This window comes from Arvicola amphibius, chromosome 6 (genome assembly GCF_903992535.2).
Source record: "Arvicola amphibius chromosome 6, mArvAmp1.2, whole genome shotgun sequence".
Lineage (NCBI taxonomy): Eukaryota > Metazoa > Chordata > Mammalia > Rodentia > Cricetidae > Arvicola > Arvicola amphibius.
The window spans coordinates 39,906,664-39,919,687 of NC_052052.2; the positions used below are offsets into that span (position 1 = coordinate 39,906,664).

Here is a 13,024-nt window from a genome sequence, read left to right on the forward strand (position 1 = left end):
GACTTTTTTATAATGTGTATGAATATTTATTTATTTATTTATTTATTTATTTATTTATTTATTTATTTTGAGACAGGGTTTCACTGTGTAACAGTGCTGGCTGTTCTGGAACTTGCTCTGTAGATCACTCTGGCCTTGAACTAATAGAGATCTGCCTGCCTCTGCTCCCAAGTGCTGGCATTAAATGTGTGTGCCACCGACCGGCTTACTGCAGCTTCTGAAATGGTTTTTATTCTGTACTTACTTGAGAAGAGGTTGCATGAAATACAGCTGAGCGTTTGAGTGAGAAAGACAAAATCGAGGGTTGGATTTGGCTGGATATGAGGCAAATGAATGGCACATTCCTGAATAATTAAAAGTAATGATTGAGGAGAGTGAAAATATGGTACCTAAATGGGTGAGAAGAGGAACTAGCAGTCTGTGGATATATTCACCGGAGAAAGCAGGATTGTTACCAGATATAGTGGACACTTCTCTCTCTCTCTCTTTCTGTGTGTGTGTGTGTGTGTGTGTGTGTGTGTGTGTTTTGATTTTTTGAGACAGGGTTTCTCTAACAGTCCTAGCTTCCTGAGACTCGCTTTGTAGACCCGGCTGGCCTCGAACTCAAAAGTACTCAACCCAGCTATATTCCCAGCTCCCACTTTTAGGGCTCCTCTTCCCTTTCTTATACAGGAGTGGAGTGGTTTAACTCTCTGTCTCTTTGGTTTTTAGGAGCTTCTAACAATAATCAGACGAAAGACAACTGGGAATTTAAAAGATGTCACCTTCTTGTTTGCTCTGAAAGCGCTTTGGAATCTTACAGATGAGTCTCCATCGGCCTGCAAATACTTTATTGAGAATGAAGGATTGGCAGTCATCATCCAAGTCTTAGAGGTGGGAAGGAGGGATTGAGTTTAGATATAAAGTTCTTTCTTTTGTGGTGTAGTAACTTGTGTGTTCTTTTGACAGACATTTTCCGAGCCTTTGATACAAAGCACAGTACTTGGTCTTTTGGTAAGGTGAATTGTTTGAATTAATTTATATAAAACTAATACTTAACTACTACCTACCTTGTGTTGGGCACTGTTATAGTCAGTTTAGATGCATAGATTAATTTAATCATTATATTCTGAGCAAACAGATAATCCTTGTATGTTAATTACTTGTTGCTGTGAATAACCCACAGCTTAGTGGCTTAAAATACTAGTTGTCTGGGGCTGAAGAGATGGCTTAGTGATTAAGAATACTGGTTGCTCTTCTAGGAGACCTGGGTTTGATTCCTAGCACCCATAAAGCAGCTTATAACCATCTGTAACTCCAGTCCTAGGGGATTCCAGTGCCCTCTTCCGGCCCTGTGGGTACTGTGTGCACATGGTCCACAGACACACAAATTAAAATAAAAGTTAAAAAAAACAGTAGCTATCTTACTTACCGAAAATGTAGGTGGTGTGTATTGTGCCCATGACTGTAATCCCAGCTCCAGGAAAGCTAATGAGTTTGAGGCCAGCCTGAGCTACATAGGAAGATCCTGACTGAAAAAGTAAAGTCAAACAAACAAGAGACTGGGAACCACCTTAGTTGGTAAAGTGCACGCTGTGCAAGCATGAAAACCTGAATTTGGATAAAGCTGGATGTGGTGATGCATGACTTAATTCCAGCTTTGGTGGTACAGAGACCAGATGATCCCTGGGGCTCACAGCTGCTCTAGCCAAATCTTTGTGCCTTAGGTTCAGTGAGGGATCTTGTCTGAATAAGTAAGCAACGACTGATTGAGGAAGACACCATATTTTGACCTCTGGCTCCCACACGCATGTGCACTGCACAGACAAAACACACATGAACAAGTATATTTCTCACAGCCCAAAAGATGCAGCTTCTGGACTGCAAGCAGGGCTCAAAGAACAACTCCACAGTATAGTGAAACTAGATATTTATTCACTTTTTTTTGAAACAGGGTTTCTCTATGTAACAACCCTGGCTGTCCTGGAATTTACTCTGTAGACCAGGCTGGTTTTGAACTCACAAGAGATCCACCTTCCTCTGCCTCCTGAGTTCTGGGATTAAAGGTGTGCACCACCACAAGAAGGATCAGGCATACATTTTGTTGTTGATGGTAGCACTCTTATTTTCTCATGGTGGATTCTGCCAGTTTTTGTCACCTTATGCCATATTGAATTCTGCCAGTTTCTGCTAGCTCTCTTTGTTCTACACAGCTTATAAAGACCCACAAAATGTTACAGGCATTACACCTATAGGCCATATACCATTTCTTATGTAAATGATAAGAAACAGAGTTCCTTTTCAAGAGTTCTAAGCAATAAATCCAGATTAATTGTCACATAGCAAGAAGAGAGCATTTTCTTTCAACTAGCTCCCTAATTGGTGGGTTGCAAGAAGAGGCGTCTTTCCCTTACCTAATCTCTAGACGTAGTCTTATAAAACTAAACTACCAAGGAAGCTAAAAGAAATAAGGAAATTGTGTGATATATCCTATACTTCTAAGTGCAAAAACATTTTTAAACTTTTTGTGGTTAGTGTTCATAAAAGCCGACTTTCTCGGAATGAAGACTTTATTTATGAAAAGCAATTGTCAGAGAGAGAGAGAGAGAGAGAGAGAGAGAGAGAGAGAGAGAGAGAGAGAGAGAGAGAGAGAGCAAGCACAGCCTGATCCTGGCTGTGACTGAGAAGCTGTAAGTCGGGGGGCAGAGGCAATAGGCATTCTCCAAAGCACAGTGACATTCAAAGGCATTTTAAATCTTAAAGTATATTTTTCTGTCTGGCATGTAACCCTTAAATTTGTGACTCTTTCTTGGGACTTTGAAGTTAGTCTACTTTTTGTATCATTGTTGAAATAGGGAAACTTTACCTGTGATGAGTCTTAAAGGCCCATAAAAATGGGGTTAGGAATCCTTGCAAAGAGTTAACTACTGTCCCTGCCACTGCAGCTAGGTTAGTTTGCACTATTACCTTGGCTCAACAAATCACAGAGCTGGCTACATGTCCTTGTAAATAAATAAGATTGTGTTTTTCTGTGAATAGTTTATCTTGAAATCCATTAGCAGGACACCTGGTCTGATCTAAAAGTTACTTTAAAGTTTTCTATCAGTTGATAACATATGGCAATCTTAACAGCTGGGGAAATTACAGCTGTCTTTTAAAACTGTGCTCAAAGACAGCTCTTAATGGAAACTTATAACCTTTGACTTGGGCAACATCTCTTTATATTTATTTTATTCATTGAAACTCTGTATAGGCTAATAATAGTAACTGGTCAGTGCAGCTAAGTTAGAGCCACCTTCTTGACAATTCACAGATAAAAATGCCCAGTAGATCGGGATGTGGACTTACGAGATAATAACACATTATATACAGGCTGTGGGGAATTCCCATAGTTGCTAGGGAAAGGAAGCAATTATCATACTTAAAATTACAGGCAGAAACAACAGATATTCTGAAGTCTATCTTGCAAATTCGAGTTTTCCTCCAACAGAAGTTAAACCTGGTGGGTTGACCCTTTGAATATCAGTGTTCATGTCTGTAATAAATGAAAAAGGCTCTCAGCATATACTTCTTCCCATAAGAATCAGTGAGCCCATAGTTTGAGCTCAGCTCATGTCTGCAGTTCTGCTGGTCTTGAGGGAGAGATTTCAATGGCTACAGGCTGAATGATCTAGGATGACCCGACTCTGGAGTCAGAGTTTGCTATGGGACAGTGGTCTTGTATCCTGTAAAGTTTGTCAGTTGTATTGCTTTAATAAAACATTGATTGGCCAGTAGCCAGGCAGGAAGTATAGGTGGGGCTACCAGGCAAGAAATAGAGGCAGGGCAGCAAGAACAGGAGAATTCTGGGAAGAGGAAAGACATTCTGCAGTCATTACCCAGAAACAGAGGAAGCAAGAATCTCAAAACCAGGACAGTTGCTTCACAGTTGTGACTCCTTTGGACGCCCTAGTGTCTGGACCTGAGGACTGCAGAAGCTGGAGTGCTGAGTTAGCGCTCTACTCCTCTCACCCTTCCGGCCTTCGTGCTTTCAGAATCACAGAGCTCTATGAAACAGTGAGGCTTCCAGGGCTTATATTGTCTCCATGCAAACCTCTCCCCTCCAGCATGAGCAGGTCCTTTACTTCCTTCTTTCTAACCAATAGTGTGGCAACTTTGACAGGATGTTAACTTTGGAGAAGTAACATATACACATACAAAGCTTCCACTGCCTCAATGTCAGTGAGTTGGAAAATGTCAGTGAGTGGTTGGAAAAGAGGGACATTCACATTTCAGAGAACTTCAGATACCCTACAAGAGTTGAATAAGACACTGAAGTCTTAGTTCTGCAGCCACAGGAAATGAATTCTGAGTAGGGCTGGAAGTAGATTTGCTCGCTAAACCTGGATGAAGTTGTGACTATGTGAGACCTCACTGTCATGTCTCATGGCCCGCAGTAGCTGTGAGATAATAAATGCATGTTATTTTAAGCCAGTAATTTTGTGGTAATTTATTACACAGCATTGAAAAAGAATGTAATGTGTTTAAAACAACAGGACAGTTTTCATTTTTAAATTGATAGATAACGTGAGCATTTGTGTTAGACCTAGATTTGAAGTGTTACTTCAGGCATTCACTGGCAATGCTGATAAGTTAAGCATTTTTTGCTGAAGGTCAAATTTCTTTGCAGGATTAAACATTAACTTAGAGATAAAGCTGTTTTTATTTCTCTCATACTGTGCCCAGCACTTAGTAGGTGCTTTATTCTGTTGTTTGCTATTAAAGATCATGTCCTTCATGAAGGGGTGAGACTTGGGTCATAAGCCAAGTTCAGAGGTAGGGGGCTGGTGTAATTCTGAGACTGTGTCTAAAGGGAGCAGTAGGGATCCTTATTCCAATTCTGATCCTTACTCAATTCCTGCCCTGCTGTGTTTTGCTGCCCTGTAGAACAACGTAGCTGAAGTCAGAGAGCTCTCTCCCAAGCTGATGACAGAAGATGTTTTGAAACACATCATCAGTCTGCTCCAGAGCACCAACATAGAAGTGAGCTACTTTGCTGCGGGCGTGATAGCCCATCTGACATGTGACAGACAGCACTGGCTATCCCGTGACCTACAGAGGAGTGATCTTCTCCAGCACTTGGTACAAAATATAGAGTAATTTCTTCCTCAGACAACTTATTTTCCTTGAATGAGTTTTAGAAAGATTCTACATCTATTGAAATTTACCACTCACCTCATTAAATGTGTGGCCAACTATACCTAGCTTTAATAATAGTTCCAGAGTTTTGTGTGGCTTTAGAGTATTTAGAGTTCTACAGCATTTAGATGTCCTGTCTCTTTAGTATTGTGTTTCTGCTCGTAATTGTTCATCAGGTTTTTTGTCAAGTTAGCGGAGGTATCTAGGTCAATCATTTAATCCTTTCAGCTAGATTCTTGGTGTTTTTTGTTGCATTTGTTTCTTCAGACAAGATCTTACTCTGTAGCCCAGGATGACCTGGAGTTTTTGACATCCCTCTTTCCCTACCCTTCACAGTAGTGGACTATAGTCAATGGCCTAGCCCAGCCAACTTTCTGTTTTCAGTCCCACCTCTAATTCATTTCAGAAAGTACCTGGTATGCCAGTGTTTTTTCCTCTCAGAAGTTCCATTCTTTTTGTTTCTTTGTTTTTGTTTTTCATGACAGGGTTCCTCTATGTAGCCCTGGCTGTCCTAGAGTTCACTCTGTAGTCCAGGATGGTCTCGAATTCTGAGATCTGCCTGCTTCCCGAGTACTGGGATTAAAGGCGTGTACCACCACTGCCTGTCCATTTGTAATTTTTTGTTTGTTTGAAACAAGGTATCTCTGTAGCTTTGGTGCCTGTCCTGGAGCTAGCTCTTATAGACCAGGCTGTCCTCGAACTCACAGAGATCCGCCTGCCGCTGCCTCCCAAGTGCTGGGATTAAAGGGGTGCACTACCACTGCCCGGCTTGTATTTTTAACTTTATCCAATGCTGCATCTGTTAAATCAATAATTTCTCAATTACTCTGTTTTCTGTTTGCTTCTGTTTTAAATCCTTTGGACATTTGTTTTGGTAGTCTCTTCTTGCTTTAAAGATAGCTTCTTGTGAATGTCTTGGAGAAATATAGTGGCTCTATGTTCATCTTTTGCAAAAAGAAAGGATGGATCTTTTGTTTTAAAAACAACAGATTTACCATTCAGTTAAATAAGAATTAAGAAAAGTGTGTAGACAAAGCCACATTCGGTCCACTCTCTTTAAAAAGAGGTCTTTGGTTTGTTTGAAATAAATTTTTTCACACCTTTAACTTTTATATATACAGATATTTTGTCGGCATGTATGTCTCTGCACCATGTGTGCAGTACCTGTGAAAGGCAAAGAAGAACATCATATTCCTCAGAAGTGGAGTTACATACTGTTATGAGCTACTATTTGGGTGCTCGGCATTGAACACCAGGTCTTAAGCAAGAGCAATTAGTGGTCATTTCTTTAGCCCTGCTTTTTAAATTTTATGTGCACGAATGTTTGCCTGTCTGTCTGTGCACCATGCCTTTGGAGTCCAAAAGAGGGAGATCCTCTGGAACTGGAGTTTTAGATGATTGTGAGCCATGTCCTCATCCCTCTCGGGTACTAGAGTCATGTCCTCATCCCTCTCGGGTACTAGAGTCATGTCCTCATCCCTCTCGGGTACTAGAGTCATGTCCTCATCCCTCTCGGGTACTAGAGTCATGTCCTCATCCCTCTCGGGTACTAGAGTCATGTCCTCATCCCTCTCGGGTACTAGAGTCATGTCCTCATCCCTCTCGGGTACTAGAGTCATGTCCTCATCCCTCTCGGGTACTAGAGTCATGTCCTCATCCCTCTCGGGTACTAGAGTCATGTCCTCATCCCTCTCGGGGTACTAGAGTCATGTCCTCATCCCTCTCGGGTACTAGAGTCATGTCCTCATCCCTCTCGGGTACTAGAGTCATGTCCTCATCCCTCTCGGGGTACTAGAGTCATGTCCTCATCCCTCTCGGGGTACTAGAGTCATGGCCTCATCCTTCTCGGGGTACTAGGCGCTGATTGACACAAGGCTTCACAACAAGCCAGGCTAGGAAAGCACTCACCACTGAGCTGTTTTGCTGTTTTTCGAGACAGGGTTTCTTTGTGTTGCATTGAAGTCTGTCCTGGAACTCGCTATATAGACCAGGCTGGCCTTGAATTCAGAGATCCAACTGCCTTTGCCTCCTGAGTGCTGGGAATAAAGGCATCTGCCTGGCACTACTAAGATCTTACACCCCAGCCTACACTGCAGTTTTTCCCACAAGTTGTTCATATATTACATACATAGTGGTTATCTAGTTGGTTTGGCAAATAGGTATGTCTAAATTTTTTTAAATCAGCCTCATAATTTAAATAATTATTGTTTGAAATATGTCTAAGTAGGCCGGGCCATGGTGGTGCACGCCTTTAATCCTAGCACTCGGGAGGCAGAGGCAGGTGAATCCCTGTGATTTCGAGGCCAGCCTGATCTACAAGAGCTAGTTCCAGGACAGTTAGGACTGTTACACAGGGAAACCCTGTCTTGAAAAAAAAAGAAAAAAGAAAAAAGAAAAAAAGGAAAAAAGATGTCTAAGTAACATGAACTAGCCTATTGTGATGATTTCTAAGTCGTAGAATTCAACAGTAACACAATACTCTGGGTTTCTCCCTCTCTCCTGAGTGCAGCGTGTAACCCTCCAGAATTGGCCAAGTTCACAGTGTAAGATGTCGTCATTGGTGACCTACAGGTAAGTCTCAGCAGTCAGCCTTGCCTTCCATGTCCTCTCCTCTGCAGCAATGCAGTGATAAAGTGTTAGGTCAAGTAGCCTCCTGTAAATTCTAAGGAAAGCTTTAAGACTTAAGTTTTCCTTGTGAAAAGAGGCTATAGCATGTGCTCCTTCATTTAAAATGAGACAGTGAATATGTGCAGTCACATGAAATACTGTTTCTTTTTTTTTTGTTTTGTTTTTTTGTTTTTTTGTTTTTTTGTTTTTTTGTTTTTCGAGACAGGGTTTCCCTGTAGTTTCTAGAGCCTGTCCTGGATCTAGCTCTTGTAGACCAAGCTGGCCTCGAACCCAGAGATCCGCCTGCCTCTGCCTCCCGAGTGCTGGGATTAAAGGCGTGCGCCACCACCGCCCAAAAGAATTTTTTTTTTTTTTTTTTTTTTTTTTTTTTGGTTTTTCGAGACAGAGTTTCTCTGTGGCTTTGGAGCCTGTCCTGGAACTAGCTCTTGTAGACCAGGCTGGCCTCGAACTCACAGAGATCCGTCTGCCTCTGCCTCCTGAGTGCTGGGATTAAAGGCGTGCGGCACCACCGCCCGGAAATACTGTTTCTTAAATGAAGCCACCCCCTCCCCAATATAGACTGCATAATATATCTGTCTCCATGTAGAACAGACTCTTTAGGGGAAATACCAATAACTTTTATGTCCTAGATTTCTGAATTAACACCTTTGTGTTTTTGCAGATCTTTCAAAGCATTTTCTCCACTCCTTGGCAACTTCTCTCAGCCAGAAGTTCAGCTCTGGGCACTATGGGCCATGCATCATGTCTGCAGTAGAAACCGTATGTATTCACTGTGCATTCAGAGCAAGTGTTTTCTAGCTAATATCTGAGTAATGGATGAATTTAGAATTGATTTTAATAAAATGTTCTCCCCCACAAACAAACAAACAAACAAAAATTTAAAGCTGGGCAGTTGTGGTGCTTTTAATCAATCTGGGAGGCAGAGAAGGTGAATTTCTGAGTTCAAGGCCAGCGTGGTCTACAGAGTGAGTTCCAGGACAGCCAGGGCTACACAGAGAAACCCCGTCTCGAAAAGCCAAAAAAAAGTTTATGGTTGGGGGTCACCACAACATGAGGAACTGTATTAAAGGGCCACAGCATTAGGAAGGTTGAAAATCGCTGGACTAGAGAGATGGCTCAGTAGTTACGAATACTTAGTTCGGTTCCTGGCACTCACCTTTGGGTGACACAACACCTGATTCCATCTTCAGGGGATCTTGTTGTCCTCTTCTGGCCTGCATAGGTACTTACATGTACACATTAATTTTTTTAAATTAAACCTAAAATTATTAAATGAAATACAAAAGATAAGGGGAAAGTGAAAATGTCTTACTGGTTTTTAAGAAGCTACAGAAGAAGCGCATCTTGGGGTGGGTGTCTAGCAGCAGACATCCTGTTCCTGCTCCTCACAGGTTAGGAGCTGTGCTGCTCTTCTTCGCTTTTTGTCTTCGAGGGCTGAGGGTTGGCCTGTGTAGCCTTGCACACGTGAGGCACTACACAGCACTGGCCTCATTCTGTGCCTGCAGTCCTACAACGTGCTTTTCTGTAGTCACTTATCACTAATACTAATACTAATACTAATAATACTAATACTAATATTGTGTGTCTGAGATAGTCTCTCTAGGTAGCCCTGCGTGTCCTAGGACTGTTTGTACAAAAGTTATATGTTGCCATGCCTGGGTGTGTGTTAGTTATATGTGTATGGGTGTTTTGCCTGCATGTATGATTCTGTATACCACATATATGCAGTGCCTATAGAGGCTGGAAGAAGGCATCAGTTCCTCTGGAACTGGAATACAGACAAGCCCTCTGGAAGAGCAGTAAGTGCTCTTAACTGCTGAGCCATTTCTCCAGTCCCAAGAGCTTTTTTCCCTTTTTATTCTGGCTCCAGGATCATTCCTTTGCTCTATTCATTCAACCAAACATTTAGAATCTTTATTTGCAACTGTGTACCTGAGAGTGTATGTATGTGTACATATGATATGGGATTCCGCTTTGTATGCTAGGAATGTTTTATTACCATTGGTTATTAAAGAAGCTGTTTTGGCCAATGGCTTAGAGTAAAGCCAAGCGGGAAATCCGAACAGAGATAGAGAAAGTAGGCAGAGTCAAGGAGATGTCGTGTAACACCAGCTGCCAGTCAGAATCTTATAAGTAGGCCACAACCTTGTGGTGATACACAGATTAATAGAAATGGCTTAATTTAAGATGTAAGAGTTAGTTAATAAGAAGTCTGAGCTAATAGGCCAAATAGTGTTGTAATTAATAGTTTCTGTGTGATTATTTGGGTCTGAGCGGTCGGGAAATGAACAAGCAGTCTCTGTCTACATATATACATTGCATTTAGGAACCTATGGAGGCTAGAAAAGAACGTGTTGGAATCCCTGAAACTAGAATTACAGGTGGTTGTGAACTGCCATGTGGGTGCTAGGAATTGCATAGACTGACAGGATCACTCCATGGTATGGCTAAGGGGAAAGACTTTTTATTGTAGATATGAGAAAGAGAACAGTCAGAAGCATCTAAAAGAGTCCACAGTGGGGAATAGAGTGAACATGGCCAACAGACCTGGACATGGCCAGGGCTATCTGCCAGAGAGGGGAAAATAGCACGGGTTAGAGAATAGAGAAGAGGGGAGAGAGAGAGAGAGAGGGAGAGAGAGAACACGCATGAACATGCAAACATTGAATAACAAGGCTATAAGGAGAATGGGTACCTCTGGGGAGGGAAGCTCATGAGCTGGAGGGAATTTATGATAGGGGAGGAGGTGAGAAGGGCAGGATTTTGAAATATGTTACAGTTACTTTTGATACTGAGGGAGCCTTGGAGGCACCATAGGTAGCCATATGATCTTTCTGCCAAAGGTGAGAAAAATGATCCTTTTAGTAGATGGGAACAAGTTTCACAAGTTCCGGAGAAATGCTGACTTTTATCTAACCACCAAAATCCTGTAGTTCAGGTTAAGCTCATTGGACTACCTTTTGGAGTCTGGGGAATTGGAGTTTTGTTTGGTGCTACCAGGAGCCAGCAAAAGAACTGAGCGCTGTTAAAACTGCTGAGCCATTTCTCCAGCTCTGGTGTGCTAAACCTAAAGGTGTTTGAAGCATAGAGTTGACTAAAAAAATTCACTACAATGACCATTGTTGGGAGCAGTGAGATCCTGAATTTCTTGTAATCCCCTGATCTGAGTGCCTACAGCTGCTCTGAGCACGAGACCTTCAGGAGTTCCTGATGGCAGAGTGGTTGCTGGTGGGTTTGGCTGGGGCGTGGCTATCTCTATATAATCTGCCCCTGAACACAATAAGGGGGGCATTCTTGAGGTATTCAAGGATGACCCATGTCACTGTCTCTGTCTGTGTGTGTTTGTGTATTTTAACCTCCTGCCCCTTGCCCGAAGCTTGGGAACTGGGTAATCACACATAGAGCGCAGACACGAGGGCCCTGTGTGCGGCAGACCATCTGTGGTTTCACTGTGTCTAATTACTCTGGAATTGACCCCTTTTTACCTGTTAATTCCTGAGCCATGAAGACTTCAACCTTTCCACTGTGAATGTGGTGAATTGGGAACATTTAAAATGCAAGCTGTCCACAGAAGGTCTTTTGTTTTTCTTCTAGCTAGCAAATATTGCAAACTGCTGGTCGAAGGAGGAGGACTGCAGCTCGTGTGTGATATCCAAGAGCACGGTCAGGCCAATGCCCAGGTGAAGCAGATGGCGGCCTCCATCCTGGAGGACTTCCGGATGCACTTCACAAGCTACCAGAGACTCCCCACAGCCCCAGTGCCCTCTTTAACCTAGGGGCCTTTGAGGGGTGCTGCTTAAGGACAGAACTTCTGCCTTCGGGTAACAGAATTTTAAAACCAGCTGTTGGCGTTTATCAGTTGTCGGCATTTATCTATTGACTATCTTGGTGTTTTTTTCTGCTACAAAAAAGGCTTGGTTCTACTTCTGCAGAACAGGAACAAAGACCTCAGGGAGACTTGGTATTGGCCCAGACTTAAGATCTTACTATGCATGCAAATTTGTGTGTGTCCATGTATGCATTTGGGCGAATGCTTAAAGGGGCCAGAAGAGGGTATTGGATTTGGAACTGGATATAGGTAGAGTTTTCCCATCCCATAGCCACTCTCAAACACTGTAGATTAATTATAGCTCAGGCTTATTACTAACTAGCTCTTATATTTTAAGTTAACTCATAATCCTTATTTATGCTCTTCCATGTGTTGGTACCTTTATTAGCATGGCATGTTCATCTCCTGCTCTCTCTGTGTCTGCTGATGACTCTAGAATATACCCTTGTTCTTTATTAACCAGTGAGAATAATACATAGTCACAGTGTACGGAAGGATTATTCCACAGCAGAAGGAGTTATAGGCAGTTGTCAGCTGGGAGCTGAGAACCAAGCTTGGCTCCTTTGCAAGAGTAGCAAGCACTTTTACCTGCTGAGTCATCTTTCTGGCCTTTGGCCAAGACTTCACTGGAGTAGTACCATAAGCCCTCTTTGAGCGTCAATTCAGGAAGAAACTCATTCTTAGCAATTCTCAGCTACATTCTAAACCATAACCCCAGCCCTGAGACAGAAGATATAGAAGGATTTCGAGTTCAAGCTAATATTGCCTATATACCACTGTTTCAGATAAGCAGAATTTATGACCATGTCAATAAACTGCATGCTCTACTCACATTGCTGTGTGTTCGCCAAAAAAAGGTTTAGTTTCTGAGCCTGGGTTCTAGTACCTAAGAACATTGTGTTCCTGGGAACTGACCTTTGCTAGTGGGAAGGTGTGCAAGGTGTGTTGTCCAGCTCCTTACCAGGAACCCCTTCAAGTTTGGTTTCTTTTCCAGTAGACTTCTAGATCAGGAAGATGGTGAGGGTGGGGTGATGCTAAGGCCCTGAATCCTGTGGTTTTCTCCCTTCTGGGATGCAGACATAGCTTGGTATTTGTTTAGGCAGCAAATCAACAGTAAAGCTGGTGTGTTCCACAAGCCATGCTTCTGTGGCTCCAGGGCAAGCTTGTGCTGAGGATGCTCAGCCAGAGCTCAGCTTGGCAGCCTTAGTAGAAGAGGAGAGGAGGTGGGCATTTAGGTACGCAGGGGCCTGGGTGGAGCTGGCCCTGTATCCCCTTTATTTTTCAAGTACGGCACCTTTAGCTCACCTTTGCTCATGCCAATTCAAAGCCACTTGTCCTCCGGGCACCGCCCAAATCCCCATCCCTTCTTTCAGGGCTGCTAATCTTTGTCAGCGCTCCTGCCCCTCTGCT

At 42.7% G+C, this 13,024-nt stretch overlaps 1 protein-coding gene across 1 annotated transcript in view; it reads left to right on the plus strand.

Moving 5' to 3' along the window:
* The window catches only part of LOC119816700 (protein zyg-11 homolog A-like), a 31,719-nt gene extending 19,272 nt beyond the window's left edge, over positions 1-12,447 (plus strand). The window contains exons 9-14 of the mRNA XM_038333577.1: positions 712-873; positions 949-993; positions 4,906-5,100; positions 7,667-7,728; positions 8,447-8,544; positions 11,380-12,447. Of these exons, the coding sequence (XP_038189505.1) occupies positions 712-873; positions 949-993; positions 4,906-5,100; positions 7,667-7,728; positions 8,447-8,544; positions 11,380-11,561 (744 nt within the window). The 3' untranslated portion in view covers positions 11,562-12,447. The remainder of the gene's footprint in view (positions 1-711; positions 874-948; positions 994-4,905; positions 5,101-7,666; positions 7,729-8,446; positions 8,545-11,379) is intronic.
* The last annotated feature ends 577 nt before the right edge of the window (positions 12,448-13,024 follow it).